Here is a 25,203-nt window from a genome sequence, read left to right as displayed (position 1 = left end):
AAACAAGGGCTATTGTCCTGAATTGGAGATCTACAAGGCTTCTTCCTTTGGGATTTCTATATTATGCAGGGTATCTCCAAAAAGAATGGTGGAGGGGCTTGCTCTGCTACTTCACAGCAACCTGGATCATAGATTCAACTAATCCCTCTCCTGTCCCACCATTTTTTCCTTCTGTTTCTCTCCACTATTCCCTTCCTTTTTTCCACTGACCTTGTCCTTGTTTCTCCTAAAGTCCACTTTTCCCCTAGCCCTTTCCTTCCCTTTGGTCTGTCTTCTGCTCTTTTTACATTGGTTCTTGCTTTCTTCCCCTTCTATCCCTTCCCTATTTCCCCTTTATTCTGTCTTCCTAGCTCCTTTATTTTCTTCTTTTCCTTCTCTTTCACTCATCCCTCTTCACTTTCCTTTCTTTTCCCATTCTCTCTCTCCCTTTTTCTTAACCGTCTCCTTTTCTGCCCAGTTCTCCCTTTCCTACTGATGTACAGGCTCTTCTTTCTGAAGGAGTGGGATCAGTGTGTATCTAAATCAAGCAAAGATGGCAGTTAGTATTATTTTTTAAACACAATCTTCCCCTTTGTAGTGCATTGCACATGCTATTTTCCACTGTGCCTGGAAAGTATAAAACTGTGAATTTAAGCCTGTTCTAGTGAAACATTTTAATTCTAACTTCTTGGTCCTTAGAACTGCCTGGATAGATAAACTAGGGGCTGTATATTTATATTTCTTATCAAAAGAGATTTCTTACCAAATAATCTTGCCTATTGGAAGACTTTTTGATGGATAATTTCACTGGAGTTCTAATAAGAAGCTGCATTGCTATAGAGTAACATTTTTTCAATTGTAATATGTTCTCATCCAAGTTTGCTTGTGCTCACACCAGAAAAACACACAAGAAAATGTATGGCACGAGTGTTTCTCTGTACTCCAGTATGGTGCAGCATGATGGAACAGCAGGAGTTTGGCTGGCAGCACTGCGGTACATTGGTGGTGTTACCAAATTAGTGCCTGATCCTGTATCCATGGAAGTCAACAGAATGATTCCTGTGATCTTCACTGCATTGGTACCTGCTCTATAACACTGATTCCCCCACTGTCTTTGCATCATGGGGTATCACTGAGACCTGTGGAAAGTGCATGTAAAACCGATACCAAGCCAGCATGATAGCCTGTTACAGCCACTTTACACAGGTGTTGGTGAGATACAAGGTGCCTGGCTGTGGAGAATCTGGCTCTGTGGGCTCTAGTGTGCAGCCTGTGTGGAGACAAGGTGGCCCTGCTCTGCCCCAGCAGGAGCACCAGCAGCCATTATTTCTCCGGAAGGCTCAGTGTTTCTGGGAGCCCCCCAGAGAATGTGCCCACTGCTACCCCTCCCCCAACAGGGCATGTGGAATATGCACCTCTGGATGCCTGCTGGGGCGGTGTGAGCAGGGCCAATGCGTCACCCCTTCTGCACCTTCTCTGGCATGGCTACTGAACCAAGATGTACAAGCAGACAGTAGACTCTGTGCCCAGGGGAGTACAGGGATGGTGATTGTGGCTGGACCGTGTGCAGGGAGACTCAAGGGAGACTTCATGGGCCCTTGCTCACTTGCATATGGGCCATCCACAATCAGGCTTTATATGGTCTTAAATGTCTCACTTTCCTGAGCAGTGAATTCACTCCCCCAAGCAGTGAATTCACTCCCAAGTTGGAACAATAACATTGTAGCTGGCTCGTTGCTGCACATGTTTTATATCCTGGAATTAGACAAGATTAATTAATTTTAATACATTGATGAAACTTTGATCTGGGCAGGTGTTCCCAGCCTGATTCGCTCTCCCTCCCTATCACTTCTTTGGACTCTTATGCGGAGCACATTGGAAAAGCTTAACGAAGCTAATGTCCATGGTTTATACGAATAAAAGGATACTTATGATCAAACCCATACCATATTCTGAACAGCCACGCACTCTCAGCCTTGGTTGTGTTCTTATCCGCAGTAGTTGCTCTCTGCAAAATAAATACATATATAAAATCAAAAGAGTTTTCAAAAACATAAATAAAACAAAGTTTTGATATTAAAAATACTTGTCAAACCAAATTACATTTACCTGCATTTTTTTTATTAAAAAAAACCCAAAACTGTTTGGCTCAGATTTCATCTCAGTATGTGAATCTGTTCATGGGCAAATCAGATCACCAACACATTTCTCTTTGCTGTGCTGGTGCTCGAGTGGAATAATTCAGCATTTACTTTTATTAATGATTCCAATTTTATTAAGCAGCTGAGAAACACTATATTCTGAGATCAATAAAAATGATATTTCTGTTAAATTGCTGTAGTGAGATTACTTCAGTTTACTCCCGTCAAGCTCAGATGGTATTTGTTTATGGCTTACAAAAAGGTCATTCCAAAGGGAGCATAATATTCCAATAATTATGATACTAGTTTCCTTTCTATTTTTTTCTCTTTGCTTGATAAGAAAAAATAAAAATGCACCCAAAAACTGTACCACCACTGGGGACTGCAGATAGTTTTCAGTATTTTCCTGCATGGATTCCAAACATTGGTCCCCATTCTGCAAGCTGACTTCAGCCGGGCTCTGCATGGGCACAGGGGTCTGCCTCCTACAGAACAGCTTGCAGGATCATGGCCACAGTCTGGAATTATATGTTTACAACCTCCTCATATACTAGATGGGTAATTAGTTACACTCTGGGTGTTATGTGAAAAATAGCATAAGAATTAACAACAGGTTGGGAATAGAAATGGGAATGGGCATTCCAAATAGCACAATCCATTACAGTTTTATTCCTTTCTGGCTTTAAGTTTGAGGTATGTATTGTTTTTTTTTTAAAAAAAACTTCATTCTCCATGGTATGTTTAATGGGAACATTTTACTTTCTGCATTTTTCAGTTCTATTTATTTCATTATTTCTCTGTTTTAAGCTAATAATACAAACATCCTCGTCCCTTATACACACCATGATGTGAGTGAGGTTCATAATAATAGGGCTGCCCACTGCTAAGGCCTGATCCAAACCCTACAGAATTCCATAGGAATCTTTACATTGATTTAATCGGGGTTTGGATAATACTCTATAGGGTATGGCTACTCTGCAGCTGGGAGCCAGTCTCTCAATGCAGGTAGACAGACTTGCACTAGCAGGGCTTGAGCTAATACACTAAAAATAGCAATGTGGACATTCCAGCTTGGACTTGACTCCCGAGGCTTCATATCAGCAAAACTCCCAATGAGGTCTGTGGCAGTTTCGTCAACACTAGAATTGCAGGATTGAGCATGATAAACTTACACCTGTAGCACATGGGACAAAATGTATTCATGGGAGCTGATTCAGCTCCCATTGAGTTGAGTGGAAGGATTCAGTTTTAACTTGTGTGGCTTCTGCTCGTGCCATAAAATCCTTTGGGTGCAGGGAGGTCTCATGGGAAATGATGGTGGCCTGGGGAATTCATCGTAGCCCAGATCCTGCAGGAACGATACTATCAAGGGATGGTGGAGAGGCAGCAGGGGCTGTGGATGCTCCTGACCTCTGGTGGCTCCTCGGGGATCTGCAGGTTTAAAGTCTGAACCTACAGCTTTTCCTGCAGGGCTGGCTAGTGGCAGTGGCGGGCACACTATGCCAGCAGTCTGATGGAAAAATAAGAGGCTCTCTGAACTGAAATTGGCAGTGCTTCCAACCCCTACACAGGAATAACCCATGTTTTTTCAAAAAGTCACTTGCAATTCCCCAGCAGGCCTGCATGAGAGGCTAGTAGGGAGAATTGCAGTGTAGGATCACTTTCCTTCTGAGGAGCTAAAGAAATAATAGACAGTTAAACACATCTGTTTTCTGAACTTTAGTTTAGCAGGTGAGCTATTCATAGTTGTACAGTAAGCTGCTTGGGCTTCCCCTGAGACCTATAACACGCCTAAAGCATTCTTCCAAAATATTTCCAGAAAATACATTCTTTCACATAGTCTCTGTGGAGATGCACCTAACGGGATAGCTGAGACACATAAATCAGCTGAATAAAAGCTTTTATCAACTATCTTTGTTTTGTGAGGAAATTAATTAGATCCTTGTTAAAAAAACTGCAAGAAAAAGCTTTGTCTTTTTTGTAGTAGACTGGCATTGCAACTCAGCTTAATGACTATCTATCCTGTACGCCTGGTCATCAGAATTAGCTTTGTGTGTTTATATTCTAATTGTGTAGGCTATGCAGTGGACTGACTGCATTCATTTATTTCTACACATTATTGATGGCCTTTCAGAACTGAGTTATGAAAGCCCATCAATAAATGAGTGGAAATAAATGAGCTAACCTATTGTACGTTCTGTTTTTGCAAGAGGGTTTGATGATAAATGCACCTGAGAAAAGATAGAACTAGGGAAGTAAAAAAGAAACTGAGGAGGGGACCCCTGATGTGGCTAGTGTACAGATCAGGGCTCTGCGAAGTCCAGGTGGTGATTACGGACACAATCTGCCAAGAGCTGCTATTTTGAAGCACAGCTTCCTGTATCTCCTCCTGATAAGCCACAAAAGGAGTATCTGACCAGGATGGACTTGGGGTTATTTTTCTCCTCATGGACAATGAGATTTTCTTAAGCTTCAGAAACTGGATCACTCTTCTTGCCCCAGAGGGAAATTTGCATCACCGTTAAGAAAAACTAGTGATCTACCAGCAATATTTAATTAGTGTGGCTCCAGCATGTAACAGTAACACAGTAAGACTACTCAGCCCATGTTTCTGGTGGTGGTGAATCTAATTTGTGTGTCCTACTGTCCTGGGTTCAACAAAGCCCACTGCCAACTCTGTCCACATATCTATTCAGGGGACACCATCATAGGACCTAATCACATCAGCCACATTATCAGAGGCTTGTTCACCTGCACATCTACCAATGTGATATATGCCATCATGTGCCAGCAATGACCCTCTGCCCAGGGCCGCCCAGAGGATTCAGGGGGCCTGGGGTCTTCGGTGGCGGGGGACCTCCGCCGTTGAATTGCTGCCAAAGACAATTGCTGCCAAAGGACCCTCCCGCCGCCGAATTGCTGCTGAAGACCTGCCGTGGAAGAAGCTCCAGGGGCCCGGGCCCCATGAGAGTTTTCTGGGGCCCCCGGAGCAAGTGAAGGACCCCATTCCAGAGGCCCCGAAAAACTCTCATGGGGGCCCCTGCGGGGTCCAGGGGAAATTGCCCCACTTGCCCCCCCCTCTGGGCAGTCCTGCCTCTGCCATGTACATTGGCCAAACTGGACAGTCTCTATGTAAAAGAATAAAATGGACACAAATCAGACATCAAGAATTATAACATTCAAAAACTGGTTGGAGAACACTCTAGTCTCCCTGGTCACTCCATTACAGACCTAAAAGTCACAATATTACAACAAAAAAACTTCAAAAACAGACTCCAATGAGAGACTGCTGAATTGGAATTAATTTGCAAAATGGACACCATTAAATTAGGCTTGAATAAAGACTGGGAGTAGATGGGTCATTACACAAAGTAAAACTATTTCCCCATGTTTATTTCCCTACTGTTCCTCACACCTTCTTGTCAACTGCTGCAAATGGACCATTCTGATTACCACTACAAAAAGTTTTTTTCTCTACTGCTGGTAATAGCTCACCTTAACTGATCACTCTCGTTAGAGTGTGTATGGTAACACCCATTGTTTCATGTTCTCTGTGTGTATATATATCTTCCTACCGTATTTTCCACTGCATGCATCCGATGAAGTAGGCTGTAGCCCACAAAAGCTTATGCTCAAATAAATTTGTTAGTCTCTAAGGTGCCACAAGTACTCCTGTTCTTTTTGCGGATACCGACTAACATGGCTGCTACTCTGAAACAAATGGGAAGGTTCCAGTCATAACTTGCCCCTTATTGTGACTGTGCTTCTTGAACTATTCCATCATGTCTCCCTCTCTAAAACAGTAAATGAAATGTGTCCCTCTCTAAAACAGGTATGAAATTCTCTCTGGTTTGGAAAACCAGAGTCAAAGGTCTAAATCTCAACAGTGGTGACTTTGCCAGCCTTTCATCCTTTTGAATTTGATAAAATAGATTCTACCCAATGAACCGTGTGTCATATTCAGCTGAACACTTAAAAATCAAGGTCTTAGCTGCTCTTCTTGGACATTAAGGATCACAAACACTTGTCACAGTAGTATGAGGTTTGTTTGTGCCAATCTTAGCCAAAATTTTTGTGTGCACGAGTGCCACTTCCCATCCCTGAGCTTCATGTTGTGACATGTCCTATATGACTGAATAGTGCTTTAAGGTTCTTTCAGGTGAGAGTAGTTATTTAAGTAGAAGATATGCCCCCCTCCAAAAAAAAATTCCTGTAGTATGAAAGAGCATAGCACATATATGTAGAAAACTGAAAGTTAATATGGAAGATGGATTAAAAAAATACTTCATATCAGAAGTTGTGAGAGAGAAAAATAGAGAGAAAGAAAATGAATGATCTAAAACAATAGAGGGAAAAAAAGAGAGATATTGATGGAGGAAAAGAGAAAAACTTTAAAGAAACAATCTGAAAGAAAAAGTGAAGAACAGTCCACAGTACTAAATTAAAAAGAGAAGAAATGCACAATGAAATAGAGAACTGTATTAATAAAAATTAATATAACACGTTTAATTGTAGCTCTTAGAGAAATGAAAATAGTAAACATTTAAAAAGGAAATCAGACCAACAAGACTACCTTGCTAGGTAAAAATAATTTACAATAAAGTATGCTGATTTAGACATGATTGGGGGTGGAATGTGTGATATTTATTCACACCTACTCTATTGTGCTGCTGAGTTTTGCCAATAGGACTAGGTGTTAATTAACAGAATACAGTTTGGGTCAGTAGGTGCCTTATTGTTATTCACAAATATGTATTTTTCATTTTTAACAGAAAAAGTAAGAAAATTAGAAGTCCTATCTACTGACGTCTAGTGCAAGCACATTTTCACAATCTCCAACCCCCTGAAAAAAACAACCACCCACCACAATTAAGGTGAAATAATGTTTATATTGTACAATTCAGTATAATTGCTGATGTTGATCAGTATGTCCTAGAGTGCTGTAAACTAGAAAAGATACTGCTGTCTATATTGTTAGTGTAAGTAAAACCAGATTTCTAGAGGAGAGGAGAGTGGAAAATCTCCAGAAGGGGATCAAAGAAACAGAGGTGTTGGTGAAGGCCTTTAAAAACACAGAAGCAGAGAAGTTCAAGGAAAGGAAGAAGAGGGAATGCTTCCTCAGTAAGAGGGAATCTTGAGTGCTGGACCAGTCGAAACTGAAGGAAGCTGGCTGTCGGGGTTAGACAGGAGGCTCTACAATCTGGCGGAGAAGTCATGAGCTGGAGGAGTGAGGACCTGGAACTCTGAAAGGACACTGACCAAATCCCAAAGACTGTTCAGGAGTGGTGAGGAAACTGAGGCAGGGAATGATACACAGGTGTTTTATTGGATTGCCTAGAGCTGTGCATGTGCTGTCTATGAGGAAAGCATGTTTTGTTTTAGAAATTCCTCTGAAAAGTCAGTCTATTTGCTTCTACTATCTTGTATCTCTGAAGGGGTAAACTATAAACCAGAGTGCCCACAAGGGTGACATTCTGGGAAGGTTGTGTTTAAACTACTGGGGAGTCTTGGAGGTTCAGCACTGGTCTTGGGGCCTAGGGACCAGGAGGTCCCACTTCCAATGAGGGTCTCTGCCCATGGAGTCAGCTGAGTAGCCAAAGTAAGAGAGAGTGCCTGGAGCCGCTCAGTTCCTGGGGAGCTCAGAAGCACACAACTCCAGTGTATGGGTCCAAACCTGGCACCCTAGTGAATGTCCAGCAGGGGAACTTGACTGGGGTTGGGACATCACGTAGTGCTATATTTTAAACATTTTCAGACAAACACTGAAAAAGGCAGACACAATTGGGTGACAGATAAGCACATTCAGTTTCTCAAATAGCCTCCTTGGTTCTAGTGGCCTATAGTTTTTTTAACCTGAATGTATGTTAATATATGGAGATATACCTATATCATAGAACTGGAAGGGACCCTGAAAGGTCATCGAGTCCGGCCCCCTGCCTTCACTAGCAGGATCAAGTACTGATTTTGCCCCAGGTCCCTAAGTGACCCCCTCAAGGTTTGAGCTCACAACCCTGGGTTTAGCAGGCCAATTCTCAAACCACTGATGGACAAATGTACGTTGTCAGCAACCTGATCTACCCCGATGCCCAGAGTCGAGAATTTAAATCATGCATAGTTCCTTTGTTTAATCCAGGGAACTGAGCATTGTTCTGAAATCTTTTGTTTTCATAAATACAGTTGATAGCTAATTCAAGATTTGGATTTTAGCAGCAATTCCACTACTGCTTTACTAATATTTCATCATGTCAATATTTATTTGTAATGCAGTCCTCAAAACCCGGTATTAGATAAAGTTATTCGGGTGCCCCGGTGAAACTGAAAAATGTACAGTATGTACCTGTCCTCTGAATAAACAGTTACAAAATATGTGAAGCTCCTACTATTTTGTACTTGCATATTCTGCATTTATAGCAGAGATAACCCTGCTTTAAAGATTTCCAGTTACTACACTGAGAAACATGAACTAAACATGACTAAACATTATGCTAGTCAATATAGATATATCAATAGCTGTAACTTGCCTGGCTTGCAGTTTCTGCTTTCACATCTTCATCTGGATCTATGCCAACTCTATTAAAGAAAACAAGACACATGGTGAATGACTCAATGCAGATTAGATGGTCACATGTGTAGAACTGTTTCTTTGTACCACATCACTCAGTCTCAAGTAGGTAAGAAATGTGCAGAAGTGGCAGAACATTATAAGATCTCTTCCCAAATCAAAGAAGTCCACTATAAGTTTGCAGGAAATATGAAATGCTTTATACCTGGTGCTCATAATACCTGGGCTGAGATCCTCACCCTCACTCCAACCCTTGTATGCCAGCTAAAAGGGTCAGAGTGTCAGAAAGGAGCCCTAAAAAAACCCACCACCACACATCTGGGCAAGGAGGATTCCCCTGGTGCAGGAATTGCAGAAAACAGCTGTATGGCTGCCTTCTGAGGACCCCCCTTGCATTGGTGGCATGCTGGGGGCAGGAGAATTGTGTTGAGGAGGAGGCTGCAGTGCACAGTGCTCTAGATATTCCAGGCAGTACGCAGCCCATAGACATTCCTGGGGAGGCTAATATAACTTAACCAGGCCTCCAGGGCATAGTCACGCCAGGGGCCTCTCCAGCCCATGGACCAGCTCATTGTGGTGGAAGGTTCAACGTGGCTTAAATCTGCCTTAGTCCCCTCTTCCTTTGGGCTGTGAGTTTTGTGCTGTGGCTCTGAGAGACTCAGCACAGAATCTCACCCTTGGCAAACACTAAGATATGCCACTGGTCTTTAGTTGCTTTTTTGCTTCAACACTTCTTTCTCAACAGCCTCTCCTGTTCCACACATAGGTATCTATAACATTGTGATGCAAGCTGACACGATTATTTTTATTTGCATTACAATAGATAAGGCCAAAATAACAGACCAGGAAGATGGTCTTAGCAGCAGCCTTTTGAAAGGACTTGAATGGGATCAGTTGGGTAGCTGGGAGGCAAGATTGAGGGAAGGAGGTTTCCGTAGAGGAGGTGGAAGATGGTGAAGGCCTGGGTGGGAGTTCTTGTTGTGTGGTGAGAAAGAAAAGTCTGGATGTTAAAGATGATATGGAGAAGAAGTGACAAGATTTGGGTTTGGCCTTGATGGACAGAACTAAAGAGAGGGGTGACTCAAAGATGATACTCAGGCCCATAATCTGATTAACAGGGAGGATTGGGGTGGTCATAGAAGAAAGGTAGAGCAGTAAGAGAAGACTAATGCAGACAGACATTCTCCTCACTGAAATCTAATATCCAAAGAGAGGGTGACCAGCTGTCCCAGAAAGCCTGACAAGCTGCCCATGTAGGTGTCAGATCCACTGAGCTAATGCAGAATCTACTGATGCAGAGAAAATTTATTCTTTCACCAGATGTTCACGTAAGGCCGCTTTACCATGTGCTTAACAGGTTTCCTCCCTGTGTATGTTTTCTTCTGTCTGTTATAACATATCAGAAATGCATTTTTAAAACCCTATTTAATTTTAGCAATTACTTGCTTCATCGGTCTTTACTGTAAATGCTATGCAGACATTCTAACACATCCTGAGACAATGACAGGAACTAGAAGCAAAGTGGATACTTTTATATGTAAATCTTGAATGGAAAAGAGAAGAAGCAGTTTGTTTCTATCCCAACTACCTAGTTTAAAAAAATTGGAGTCCTCCATGCATAAATATTTCCATCTTTTGATTAAGAAAAATGATCCTGATGCCGACTCAAGAAGGAGATTAAAAGAATGAATAGATGTTTATTTCTCACTGTACTTTTTCCTAGTGACTCAAAGGACAAAAATTGCAGAAGGTACTAACCTATTGATTATTTTGGAGTAAATCAAGTTGTTAGATCTTTTCATTTAATTAAAAATCTGAACAGTTATGTCTGCAAAAGTTTAACTCTCAGCCTGCCATTAGACTTATTATAGTAGTGCCCAGAGGCCCAAAAAACAGTAGGCACCCTTTTTGTTAAATAAACATAATAAGAAAATGTCCCTGCCCTGCTTGAATTTAAAAAGAAGGGAACAAAAGCACTAAATGCTGATGTGAATCACCCAAGGTCACATGGCAAGAGCAGGAACAGGTCTTCCAACTCCCAGTCTGGTCTCCTAGCCTCTTGGCCATCTGCCTCCCATAAGTAGGTTCTCTCATAACATGCATTCTACTGCCATCATGGGGAAGCACTGGCAATACAATGGTTAAGTGCCCTTACAGTTCTGGTTATGATGGAAGCAAAGTCTATTTATGCATGATAGGTGCAGTTCAAGAGGCTGCAACACAAACTTCTCTGCACTCTCTTCTCCTTAATCTCAAAGAATCAACCTCAAAGAATCAGTCTCCTGGAACAGAAGTAATTTAGACTTCGTGCAGTTCTGAACTTACTGGAGCTGAGAAAAATGCCAGTTGTGACTGATTATGTGTGGTGGAGTTGTGATGTGTTTATTATGGAATGAGCTAAGACAAGGGAAAACGTTTCATGTAGGCCCAGAAGAACTGTAATACCAAACGTGAAAAAGCTGGGAAATGTAGCCAATAGGAACCAGAGTTCATGACTGCAATATCATTTCAAAAACAGTGATATAATCTGCCTAATCGGGGACAACAGGAGTCTACAGGCATAGAAAATCTTAGGGAGCTTTCCAGATTTTCCTGTATTTTGCAGAATTTAAGCTCCCCTCTACATAGAATTTCCTATCCTTGCAGTTATGAAGGTAACCAGCACTATTGCCTTGTTTATTCTGTAGACAATAGATGTTACAATATAGCACATATTATTGGATTATTATTATATATAATATATAATATTATATATTATTGGATTATTACTTTCAAAGCCTGAAAAATCACCTCTTCCACAAAACCCACAATAAGCACTGTCTTGTATCTTCATCTTCCTTTGATTTTGTACATACCACCACAATGTGTACTTTCCAGTGTGAATAGCCATGCAATCACATTGCTGTGATCCACATCCCTCCTTGCTCAATTCCTCACTCATTGACTGATGTCAGACATGTAGGGCCTAATTCTTCCACACTTATTCTCACTGAGTAGTATTTTACTATGTGAGTAACCCCACTGAAATTGTTGGGGACTACATGTGTAGTAAGGTATTGCTCATTGTAAGTAGGGATGGCAGAATCTGGTGCATTGATTGGAAGCCCTTCAGGGCATGAGCTACATCTTCCTTACTGTTCTATGAAGCATCTAGTACAACTTTGGACACTACAATCAAACCACCACCATCACACCCTGATTTTTTCATAACTTGAATGTTAATATTTTTATGAAGTGTATCCTAAAGAGAACCACTCAGCTCAGTGGGAATGTCTGGCCACACCACACTTTTGAAAATGAGGCCACTTATTTAGGTGTCCAAATATAGACTTAGGAGTCTAACTTTAGGCTATTACTGAAAATATTGGGCTATATAATTAAGTCTGATGTATTTGAGAGACACTAGAGTGCAATTTTAAACTGCAAGAATACAAAGCATCACAAATGATGTGACATGGTCAAAAAGAATGAAGTTAAGCATGCTTGCACAATTTAAGTTCATACCAGATCTCCTGCAAATGCTTGTGCCTTGCCATTCTATTGCCAGTAAAATTTGCAATCTTAGAATAACTCTTCAGTCTTCTAGCTGGGTTGTATGCTAGCTAATTATGAAAGAAGGGGCCTGATTTTACTTTTACCTGTAGAGTGTTGGGATTTCACAACTAACAGTAGGGCTGAAAGCAAGGACTTCTAATTATGGTAGCTGAACAAATGCAGAGTGACTCCTAGATTGCCTTCACCATCTGGTAACTTACCACATACATTTCCACAGTAAGGCTGATAAAGTGAGGATATAAATGTACATTCAGTCTTTGTACCGAGGAGGGGAAAGCTCTGGTATAACCCCTTCAACTTTGAAGCCTGATGAACCCAAAGATCTCCACAAACAACCTCTTGTTGATACCAATCTAATCCCCCTCAACCCCCGTTTAAGATTCTTCAGTTTCCCACTTTCTGCCAGAAAGTATCATAAAACACAGGCAGGCAAAGAGAAATAAAACCCATTTTCCAGCCTTAACATCTTAATTCTTTTCTCTTGTATTCTCCTTCCATCCCCGCCCCCACATCTTCCTTCCTGTCTATTTTGTTTTTCTTATTATATCCCTCCTCTCTTCCTCTGTTGTTCCACTTTTCTTTCTTCCCACCTGTCTGACTCTCCCACTACTTTGGTTGTTCCCTATTCTCTGTCCCTCTCTCGTATTTCTCTTCTCTTCCCTGGTTTCAACACATCTTTTCCCTCAAACGGTGTGCAAAAGAGTAGCTGAGTTTTCTGCTGACCTCATGTGCAGCTCACTTAGTGCTCTTTCCACTCATGTAATTTAATCTCCCCTTCTCGTTTACGGTAACCATCTCTCTCCTGCCTCATAGCCAAAATATCCATATCTAAATTCTGTATGCTTTCCTTTCCATTGTTTGCACAATTGCACCCGAGACATTACAAGTTTAGGATGACCCCATAACCAGCCCTGTCTAGAAGGAATACAGAGAACATGGCTTTTTCTGTGAAACAAACTAAGCAGTTAACAAAAGGCTAACTTTCCCCATTAAAAACAACAGTACTGTTGTGATCCTCATCATTTTGCATCTTTAGGAAGACAGTGAAATATGACCATAGCTTTGGTCTCCGTATGAATCACAATAGCCTTAGATGATGTTTAGTGCTTTCTTTTTTTAGAGAATGGTAGGAAAATAGGCATTGCATGAGGAAATAGCATTAAACACTAAGAGAAAGAATGATTGATTAATACCTATGTAGCCCAGTGAGGTGCTGAGCGCTCAACTCAGTGGGAATTGAGGATACTCACACTGCACAAAAGAGGATGCCAAGCATGGAAATGACAAATTCAAATAAGGAATAAGGGACTCAGTGTCAAACATTTGATCTAGGAGTCCTGAAATGCTAAGGAAAAATGTAGTTTGATCAATATTATAGTCTTACAATAACAACACTGCAGGTGGAGTCATTGCAAAAGTTATTTTTGTGTTTTGATGGACTGCAAAGAACATGAATTATTACTTAGTGGATTCCACACTCCCTCCCCTGCCATGTAATTTTAACGGTGAGTAGACTGAGAGGCTAACACTACTGATTAAAGTCAATCATTGGTGCTATGTAAGTTTTCCCTACCCAGATCAAAACATGGTATCTGCCTTCTCCTGTTATGTTGTTAAGACCTTTCCTGCATTTTGACTGATAATCAAGATTAATTATGTGGAGGTTTTGTGTTATGGGTAAATGGCCACTTGTGATCAAAGTGAGATTAGACACATTCTACACTACATTGAAACTCAGGCATTCTGGGATGAAAGACTGGTGTATTAGCTTACTGTGCTACCCATCTTTCTTTGCTTAGTAATGCATTTGGTTTATTGTACTTGGGTGATTATTTGAGATAGGACCTTTTCATACGTCAGATCAAAATTCTCCAAAATCTAGAAGTATTCAAAATCCAAACTCAGAACCAAAATTTGCAAGTGTCCCCATCTTTTATAATGGGCTGAACCAAAATTCTGGATACCAACATGATTGAACTTTGGTGTATTCAAAATCTGGATCTGAATTTTGCAGTCTTTAGCAATTAGGGATTATTGTTACCAGGAAGTGTGCACTACTCTGCAAAATTACCCCCTTAAAATTAACAATCTTGTTTAAATCCCTTTGTGCCATTAGACATCACTTTTTCAGCACCAATTGTAATGTGTCTGATAGACAAAAAGGGAATTTGTTACTGAATATGAAGCAATGGTCTGGAGTGAAAACAGATGGAAAGATAAGTTGCAAATTGTCAGGGGAAGGAAAAGTAAGAAATCTGAAAACTGGAAACCAACTGAAATGCTGACTCGTAAGACATTGTTTGGACAATTATAACATAGTTCTACCTGCTTCCCTCACTTCAAATCATTGCAAATCTAAGATACTGTAGATTAACATGTTACAGTGGAGCAGTAGGAAACCAGTGTATGCCTAACTGCTGAACTGCATATCTTAACTTTAATCAGTGGAGTGAAGCCTCAAGATCTGCTTTTATATGCTGATTCTTTGATGAAGCTCATAGTATAATGGGCAAAACATCAGGCTTGGGAAGATTTACAGGGGAAACAGTCTCTTAATGTGAGAAACACACTCTTCCCATGAGATATTATCTACATGATTTAAGTATGGATACTGACAATGAGCGTGCAGCAGATGGCACATGAATTTATGGAGCTGTCAGCTTAGAGACAAAGGCAGTTCAAGAGATGTAAAGTTTGCAATATGCAGGAAACTAAGCAACATTTGCAGGATTCAGGCAATGGAAGAGGTTTTGCAGAGGTGGATAAGCCATTTAGAATTCAAAAGGAACGATAGTCTTGTGGTTAAGGCAATAGACTAGGACTCAGGAGATCTGGAGTCAATACTCAATTCTGCCACAGACTCTCTGTATTAACCTGGGCACTCTCTCTTTGCATCATTTTCCTATATGTAAAATGGGTATAATAATACTCCCTTGATTCCACTCCCTGTTTGTCTTGTCTATGTAGATTGTAAACTCATATCAACAAAGAACTGTCTCTTACTATGTGTCTGTACAGCACCTAGCACAATTGGGCCTTGGTTTTGGCTGGAACCTCATGGCACTACTGTGTAATAAACAACAATAATGGCTACTTTCCCCATTGTCAGGGGTTTTAAAGGAAGAACCAACCTTGAGAGCTCAATAGCCTCAGCCTCTAAATTCTGTCCCAGTGTAACAAAAGCTGTGCATGAACCCCAACCTATATCTGAAAAAGTACATCCTCTGGGAAACTTTTTTTTTAAAAAAAAATAAAAGATTTATAACCCAATTTTCAAAGATGGCCATTAAGCAACATTTGCAATGTGAATCTTGAATATTTTTGCATGAGTAAATTTGTAGCTTGTGGCTATCCATCACCAACATATTGCAGTCAGTTCAGAATTATTAACTGTAAAGGCTAGAAACATGAACAAAATCCAGAGGAGATTGTTTCACGGTCTCTAATCAATCATTAAAATTGAAATTAAAAAACCTTCAGGATAAATAATGATCGCTCAGGCCGTTATTCTTGTCCACAATTGGCAGTAACTGTGATCTGTATTCTTAACAAACTGACAGCTAGAGTCTTTTCTTTTGTATTGTTAACTCTCCACATCAGTCCACAAGATGGTGTCTCAATAATTAATGCCAGTGCTGTGGTGTAATCTTTTGATTGACAGAAACCCTACAGAGAATTAAGTTATATATGCAAGTCTTTAATGTTCAACCCAGATTGATGCTGTAAATAAATGAAAACACCTTGGTTTAAAATGTGAAATAAATAGGAAAGGTTGAGGGGTAAAACAGGGAAAACCACTGCTCTTTGGCTCACAGAACTAAGAGCAAATAAACTGAATTTCTTGCTGAGAAGGATGAAAGTAAATCACCAGCAAACTATGCTTCCTAAATGGTTATTACAGTTGTTTTCCATGTGGATCATACATTCTCTTTCTCTCTCGCACACACAAATACATTTAAAATTGAAAGTCTGATTTAAACCTAGAGAAGCCTGGCAATAGAGAGTTAAGGCTAAAAAGTTATACTTCTCAAACTCTGATTTTTGGACTTTTATTTCAGAAAGCTCTAAAGGATAAAGGAAGGATAATTTGGTTGGGAATGGAGAGTTGGCTGGTCACATGGTGCTGGCTCTTTCTTTCCAGATGTTAACTTGCATTAAAATACAGCTAAAAATATATTAAATGCTTTCCTAATATTACTCTCCAAGTAAGTAATTGCTGTAGTTGCCACAAAGATGTCATGCGATTATGAATGGGAGGGAAGGTGGGTCATGCAGTTGCAAATGCAATGGGAAGTGCTTCAAATGACACTCCCACAAGATATGGTCCACATCACGAAAAAAGCTTGAGAAGAGACCAGGGCTATACATACAGCGCTACAGTGGCACAGCTGTATTGGTAAAGCTGCACCGTTGCAGCATGTGTGTTGAAGATGCTTTATGCTGATGGGAAAGAGCTCTCCTGTTAGCATAAAATAACCACCTTCATGAGCGGCATAAGCTGTGTCTGCGGGAGAAGCTCTCCTGTCAACATAGTGCTGTGCATACGAATGCTTATGTTGGTGTAACTTATGTCATTCAGGGAGGCGGGAATATTCACACCCCTGAGTGACATAAGTTTTGCTGACATAGGCTGTAGTGTAGACAGAGCCTAAGTAAGTATATAGGGCTAGATTCACAAAGGGACTTCAGTGCCTAACTGCCTCGTTAGGCGCCTGACACCAGCATTCCCAAAAAGCACTGTTGAGCTGCTGTCTAGCCCTGGGTGTCTACGTGCCCACCAGCGGGCATGTGCAAAACCATCTAAGTCCGGGTGCTGCCAGAGATAATGAACTGATTGGAGCCTTGGCTCACATCTATGCCATGGCAGGATTCTCAGTGTGCGTCTACATGTACTGTTGGGGTAGTATGTCAAAGCTCACTGCCGAACTTTTAGTGCACCGTAGCATTATCCATACAGGATGTTACTGTGGGGCAAGCTCGTGTGCTGTAGATTCACATCCTCCCTTGCCTCACAGTAATGTCCTGTGTAGACAAACCCTCAGACAGGCGCTTCCCTGTGCATCTCATCTGCATGGTTGATCCAGTAGGCACTCTCAGAGCATGCCTAACCCACAAAAAGATAGCCAAAGGCGAGCAGGTTGGAACTTTTTGGGGTGAGCTGGCTATGTGGGTGTGTCACTAGAATATCCAATATCTTGGTGATTAGGACAATGACCAGGGATATTGGGGATCAGGGTTCAAGGCCCAGACCCAAATCAGGCAGAGTAGGGATTTGAAAATAGGTATCCTTCAGCCCAGGAGGGTGCCTGCACCACTGAGCTAATGGCTATAGTGGGTGGGGTTGCTCGCTCACTCACTTGTGCTCTTTCTCTTGCTCTGTTTTTTTGGCTAGAAAGAGCTGACCTGGCTAAGACCCCAGGAGAGGGTTCATGGCTGAGAATTCTCAATTAAGATAGGTGCCTTCCTCTGGCCTGTCAGTCAGGTGCCTAAAGGCCCATATCAGTGGGAGTTACGTGATTAGGTATCTCTGTGAATCAGGGCCCAAAGCCCTGCCTCTTTCTCCTGCCTTTCACTCCTGGTTAGCTCAGGTGACTACCTGCTCAGCTCAGTGGCTTCTCAGTGCCTAACAATCCTCTTACAATGTATGGGGAGCCTAGGCACCCAACCTGAGGCTGTGAATTCCACTGGGCAGCAGGGTGCCTAGACGTTGAGCCACTGAGCATTGCAATGCCCATGTCCCTTTTGTGCAGCTAGCCTTTAGAGCCCAGTTCCCTGTTATCCTGCACCGGTGTAGTCACTGACGCCTGTGCAAAGAGGGTATAGAATGTTAACACATCAGCAAGGTAGTGTTTTACCTTCACTTTGCATTAGTGTGAATGACAACACAAGGCGCAGTGCAATGGTGAATTGGGCCTTTACAAATGAATATAAATTTCTTGCACCTGATTCACCGCTGTGGTACATTTACCTTGATGTAGCATCACTGAAATCAGTGAAAATACACTGGTGTCACACTGGAGTAACACAGTGAGAAATCAAACATGCAGCTTAAAAATTTGCAAAGGAAACTAAAGCTATATAAAATGAACTAAAACAATATAGCTGTGTAATAATTATGCCCACTGCACTTTCTGAAATCATCATTTAAACCACTGGAAGTGCAGGTGAATAATATAACATTGCCACATTGGAATGAAATGAATATGAAGTTGACAGAATATGAAATAATCAGAGTTCAGGTCATATGCAGTGATGAAGTAGCAACTAAGGTTTGTCTGCCTACACATTTGCTGAAAGATCATTTTAATTTTGGGATAAGTGAGTGGCAGATGTTGCTTGTTACATTGTTCATTATTTTGTCACTGACAGGCTGCTTGGTACATGATAGATGTTCATTCTAGGCTACTCTAGCTGACATAGAAAGTGCAAGTTATATATTTGGCCCCCATAGACATAGTAATTGCCTCAGGGGTGAGACTGGAAAACAAGTAAGTGACGGTTCTCTCCCAAGATCCACTCACTCATGCTACCATAATGATCTACCAGGCAGAGCTGACTGTGCAGATCTACATAATTGGTGACATTTAGCCCTGTGCTGAGGGACATCACAAGGCCTGTACGGAACTTAAGTCAGACTGAAGACCCCAAAATAATGCTGCGTAGGCCCTCTTTTGATTCCTACATACTGGTGGATTTCACCCAACTTGCTTGTCCTTCAACTTTCTTGCATGCTTTAATCAGCAGTGAAATAATTAACAGTGTTTAGCAACATCTGTACATTCCATAGTTAATACCCTTTGAAATTACTATGGGCAATTCATAGCTCTCTCAGAGCTATTGTTTTAGGCTGTTTGCATACTGAGGCATTGGTTTACATCTGAATCATATTTTGAAGGTTAGTTTTGCAACCATTCAGGTCAGAGATTTTATTTTTTGTTCATAGGAAAGGTTGGGTTCTGGAGCCCATGGTGAAGAAACCAGGAGCCAAACTGTTTCCTGCTGTCTCTGCTCCTGCGCACTCATAGGGCAAATGTGATCCCTATTCCCCTTCAAAACACTTTTTCCTGGATTGGAAGTAGCAGTCACCACATGAGGTGCCATCTCCTGAGAATAAAGATGAGGGAATTGGACAGTCAGTGAGGCTCAAAAAAACCCTTGAAGGGGATGTATGTGTTTGGGTGAGAGAGTTGAAAGAGGTAATTCCTCTGGAAGACTTCAGTGGAGGGAGACGCCAAATAAATGTGGTCCCAGTTTACAAAGGATTAGCAAACTTGGGGTGCAAATCTGGGGAGTTTCATCTACTTTTCATTACCAGTCTTTTGCAAGGTAAAGATATCAGCTACAGCCTGGCAAACACAGCCAAAAATAGAATGTGCCTGCTTCTATATGTATTTAACAATCACTCTATGATCCCACAATTCAAATTCCTAAACTTAGTCCATTAACAAGTACAGATGCAAATTTATAGTCTCCAGGCTACTGGCCCTATATTTTGCTGTTATTCCCTGAAGGTGAAACCTCTGGAACTGAGACACCAGAAAAGCAGCAAATTGTTTTGGACACTGTTACTCCATTCCCAGAAGTATCTTCTACACACTTCACTGAATGACCAGAAACTGCCAGATGACAACCATGGCTTAGACCCCAAGTGACACCTGAACTTTAAGCCATCTTTATGGTCCCCCTCCCCTTCTGAGGCTGGCCAAGTGTGGGGTGAGTCCCTGCATAAAGTAGATGGAGTGGCATAGGAGACACTGTGGTTACTGTACCATCTGGGGATACCTCCATGGCAGGGACTCAGATTCACTGATTTTCCAGTGCTGTGCTAAGATGGAACCTAGAATTTCGCTCCCTATGTCCACTGACCTGTCTGCAAACTGCAAATATCCCTAGAACTGAATCTGTACTATGTTAAACCACATCAGCTCATCTCTAAGTCAGTTTAAGTGTAAGTCCTAGATTTCTCAAGGACTGAAACATATATTTTTAGAGCTATTGGCAGGATGACCTTGTTTCCTAATGGTTAACTGGTAAATTTAACCTTCCTACATAGGCATACTTCTGCTACTGTGTTTTTGTTTGAATTGTCTGCTAATGTCAATCTAGTTTTTAAAGGACACAGTCAGGATTGTTAGATCTAAAACTTTACTCACCTAGAGAGCTGTTCCAATTAGTATTTATAACCCTAAGAATTTGCACAATGAGTCCTCATACTTACATCCATTTAAGTCAAGTATAACTCCACTGAAGTCAGCATGCACGAGATCAGAATGAGGCTCAAGTTTATTTTTCACCTAATGCTGTTGTAGCCTCCAAGTAATTTTAAAAATTCACCTGCTCCCAAGTTAAAGGGCATTATAGACTAACCAGAAGAGTACCCGAATCACAGATTTTGGAGTTGGATGTCTAATTGCCCCCTCCCAAAATCTGGGGATGTTTGGATCAGGGGTTTGCTTTGATTTATTTTAGGCATAGAGCCCAGCAAGGAATTCTGATCCAGGTTTGGATTCAAAGCCCAACTCACATTTCCGGTGTCTTAAAAATGATTCAACTGGAAACGTGGCAGCTTTTAACTACCTGATGAACATGGCTCCTTATGGCACCAATAAAGCCCTCACCTGTGGAGTCCCACAGGAATCCATCTTCCTCCCAGCTCTATTCAACATCTACTCTAGGGGGCTTAGGAGCCCCTGATGGCAACTGCCTACTCTTGCAAGATTCCTTCTGCTACCCTGTGTTTTTTTCTGCACATATTTCACCTACTTGTTTAGCTATCGTTACAGTCACATGCTCCATTTCTCTCTCTAAGGCCTTTATTTGAATTTCAGTTTGCAATACTGCTTTTTATTTTTACTTGCTATTTACTTATTGCTTTTTTATAGATGCACTTTCTGGAATAACAGCTATTCATGTACCTGCTTTATTGGTGCAAATATAAATAGATAAATTAATAATAAAAATAGGCCTTTAATAACAGTGTATACTACCTAGTTCAAATTCTGGTTAGTGACCTCTTAGGTTTAAATCAGTTATCAGTTCCTCTATTGTTTCCCCTTTTCTCAATGTTCTTATCCAGAATTCCCTCCTCCCCAAGGAACACAAATATACTCAGACATTTTCATTACTTCTGCAAAACTTATCAGCAAGGAATGGGTTATATAGAGAGTGCTTCTGCATCTGCCATTATATATATAAAAAAAGCAAAGCAAATTTCTGTCCATCTTCCCTTTGAACTCACACTCTATGGATTTCAGATAGAGTTGGAGTTGCAATCTAAGGGCAAGATCTTCAAAAGCACACAGCATGGGCTTCCACTGTAGGCAATGTCATTGACTTAAATGAGAGCAGAATTAGGCCTTTTCAGAATCCATCCAGCATTCTTGAGATTTGCTTACTGGAGTCATACAGGTTCAGTAGCATCATTTCAATTTTACCTCTCTCATAGTGCCAATCATGAGTTGGCATCAGTAATCATGAGACATAAGCTGTCTTACTAGATTCACTGGCACTCAGCATTTCTTCTTCTTGGTGCCATGTGCCATTTTCAGTGAGGAAAGAGGATGGTTTCCGTATAAACTCATTTAATTAACAACAAGAACCATGGGAACAAGGTAAACAATTTACTTCCTGCTATTTTACCATCTAGCTTAGGTGTATAACTGTCCCAGGAGCAATTCTTTCAGTTCTTGTTACTGAGAGCGTGAGCCACAGAAAGTGAGGCAATCGCATAGTGTCTTAACACTGGATGAGATAAATAAGGTGGTCATTCCAGTTTTGTGGCATTAACATTATTATAGCTCCCCTTATCAATCACATATTCTCTACGTATAGCGCTTATTGTTGTGTGTATGTATGAGGGGAAAATTGCAGATACACTGGCTTCTCAAACTACATTTTTTTTTTGCCTTAACATAGGTGCATCACTCTGTTCATTGGGTAATGTGGAAAGTCTATTCTTTTTTTAAAACATTTCAAGCTAATAACAAAGATTCCTTTAAAAAAATCCTCATGGCACTTATAGCATAGAATAACACATTTTCAAGGCCCAGTAATGTTAATAGAGTTCCTTTAAAGATAATGATCTTACACTTCGATAGAACCTTTCCTACTAAAGTGCTTTACAAGCATATCAGAATGGTGTACATTCTAAATATGGCGGGATCAGTTCACTCTCCACTGAAATGCAGCCACCTCTGCGGAGAAGTGTGGTAACTGTTTCACAGTATACAGTTACACAATAGTTTAAAAGAAAATGAATAATACTGAAACTAAATAATACTCAATATGCAAACTGAAGCTGCAAGAGAAATGTAAATAGGCAGAATGTACTGAAGCTTGATTATAATTCAGATACCAGGGGTAACTTCCAACCTCTTAGTAAAATTGCCATTTGATCTTTAATTCCCACAGACCTTGGGTTTACGTCTCATCTGAAAGACTGAACCTCTAGCAGCATATTATCCCTTGACATCATGCTGGAGCAGTGGTTCATAACTGACTCAGAGGGAAGAGTTGCCCCTTACTGAACCACCAATACCACTTCCTGTAATAACTAGAGAATTCATAGGGTCAGGGCCGGCTCCAGACCCCAGCGCGCCAAGCACGTGCTTGGGGCGGCATGCCGCGGGGGGCACTCTGCCTGTCGCCAGGAGGGCGGCAGGTGGCTCCGGTGGACCTCCCGCAGGCGTGCCTGCGGAGGGTCCGCTGGTCCCGTGACTCCGGTGGACCTCCCGCAGGCATGCCTGCGGATGCTCCACCGGAGCCGCGGGACCAGCAGACCCTCCGCAGGCACGTCTGCAGGAGGTCCACCGGAGCTGCGGGACCGGCGACCGCCAGAGCGCCCCCCGCGGTGTGCCGCCGTGCTTGGGGCGGCGAAATTGCTAGAGCCGCCCCTGCATAGGGTATGTCTACACTTCAGTGTAAGCCCAGAGTTAGTGGGACTCAAGTCAGCTCACCCGTGTTAGGGAACCATGAGCTTGAGCATCTCCATTGTATTTTAACCCTTATGTTAAGACTTTTCTGACCAAGCTTGAACCTAAGGCTCTGGTTTCCACACTGCAGTGCAGAAACCCAAGTCAAAGTAACCATATCCCAGAGTCTCTAGCACCCACTCTTCAGTCCTAGGACTGTGGTGCACAGTGTGGGGAAACTTTACTGCCTGCCCTGCATGTTACCAGGAAGCAGCTCATTTTGCAAAAGGCTGGATCGGTTTGCTCTCCATTGCAAAACCAGGAGGTTGTCTGACAGTGTGCTTGCAGATGCGTGATCAGAAGAGAATGAGTTAACACTGACCCGAGCTGCTGAAAAGTGGGTGGCTCTTGTTTTCAGTAGAGTGGATTGCAGGTTGTTGGGCTTGAGGAGACTAAGGAAGTTGCCCCATGGAATTGTGGGATACTTCCGTTTGACTCCTAGGACCCAAGCCAAGCAGGGCTGCATCTACACTGCAAAGCAATAGGGCTTGGACCTGGGTCCCACTTTAACTGGAGTTTGGACCCTCCAGCCCAGCAGAGTTCTGAGACCCTGGGTCTGAGCACTGAGTTAGCACAATTGCAGTGTAGACCCAAGGGTGGTTAGGGGCTCACATTGCTGTGTAGACATACCCATGGAGGCCTCCTATCCAAGTACTAGGCCAGCAAATGCTAATCAAGCTTGGCTTATGAGCTCTGACAGGATCACAGCACAAAGGGGCAAGGCTGCCCTGATGTGACAGTGTGGCCTGCCATCAAACTCACAGTATTTTAAACATAGTATTTTAAAAACAATATCCAAGTCTTTTCAGATTGTATAAGTTGACTTCAATTACCTTTAGTTAAGTGACGTTATGTTTTTTAATAGCATACAATGGGACTGATAGGTGGACTGTTAGTGTTAATGACAAATGACCAGCACGGAGAGGTAAGGAACCATAATGATGTCAGATACTTTTTCGCTACCACAATGCGAATTTTAAGAGGTTAGAAAATGACTAGGCATGAATATACAAAGGCTTTTCCCTATGGTGCTTGCAATAACAGCCAATCTACAAAGTACTAGCATTGATCAGACATCCACATGCTTTATGAGGTTTACCATGACCATAGCTCTTCCCATGCTGTGAGCAATTCTGCAGATCAAATGCTCTGCACACAAGTCTGAAACTCTATTAATAAAAAACTACTGTGGAACATTATTAAAATGTATTTTCAGCTAATGCAAAGAGACAGAAACACTGCCACACCACAAGCAGAATAATTTTTTCACAAAACAACCCTCGCTGCCTAAATAGACTAATTGCTACTTTTATGAACTCTACAGAGATGAATACCGCTTTAAACCCCCCCCCACACACACAAATGGGAATTAGGCCATTTTGCTGGCATCTTACTTAGACTGCTAATGGGCTTCACCAGCCAGGAAAAATGAGAACTGACTTTACAAAAGATCTGCATGAGAAAAAGAAACTGTGCCCAGATGCATTTTGACAATTTCCTACGGATAAGGCTAGTTAAAACTTGGCTCAGAAATAACAGTTCCCTCCAGTGAATTATGTCTTAGAGCAGTATAATGTTTGTTCTCTGAATCACTTTAGGTGTCTGTTCCTTTATTTTCCTTGAATATAAACAGTACAGCTTCGGAAAGAATCCCAGGCCATTGTAGATGCATTACATTACTGCTAATGTGATTAACCGAAAGTAAAACATTAAATGCTTTTGAGGCATTAGTTTAAATAATGAGATGACCAGCTCCAACTTCCATAGGCTCACGGCATGGGGAAGCACATCCCAAACATGTGATCTTTCATGCCTTTGGACTGGTACTCTGTGCAGAGTCATGACCAGCCACTGCAAACTGGGGGTAATTATATTTAAGACAAGTGTGATAAATGAAAGGGGGTGGGGGTAGTTCCCTTTTATGGACACCCAGCCAGCCAGTTAGCTATAAAGTCCCTCTTGGTGGCTGTTCTCTGCTTGCCTTACCTGTAAAGGG

At 41.7% G+C, this 25,203-nt stretch overlaps 1 protein-coding gene across 2 annotated transcripts in view; it reads right to left on the bottom strand.

Moving 5' to 3' along the window:
- Positions 1-25,203, bottom strand: part of SLC9A9 (solute carrier family 9 member A9) — a 342,765-nt gene that overhangs the window by 66,675 nt on the left and 250,887 nt on the right. For both annotated transcript variants that reach the window (XM_039488401.1, XM_039488400.1), the window contains exons 13-14: positions 8,642-8,690; positions 1,908-1,987 (exon numbers count right to left, since the gene is read on the bottom strand). In XM_039488401.1, the coding sequence (XP_039344335.1) occupies positions 1,908-1,987; positions 8,642-8,690 (129 nt within the window). The remainder of the gene's footprint in view (positions 1-1,907; positions 1,988-8,641; positions 8,691-25,203) is intronic.

This window comes from Mauremys reevesii, linkage group 9 (genome assembly GCF_016161935.1).
Source record: "Mauremys reevesii isolate NIE-2019 linkage group 9, ASM1616193v1, whole genome shotgun sequence".
In the NCBI taxonomy this organism is placed as follows: Eukaryota; Metazoa; Chordata; order Testudines; family Geoemydidae; genus Mauremys; species Mauremys reevesii.
Note: the sequence above shows the minus strand (reverse complement) of the source record. Positions and strands in the feature narration are given on the sequence as shown.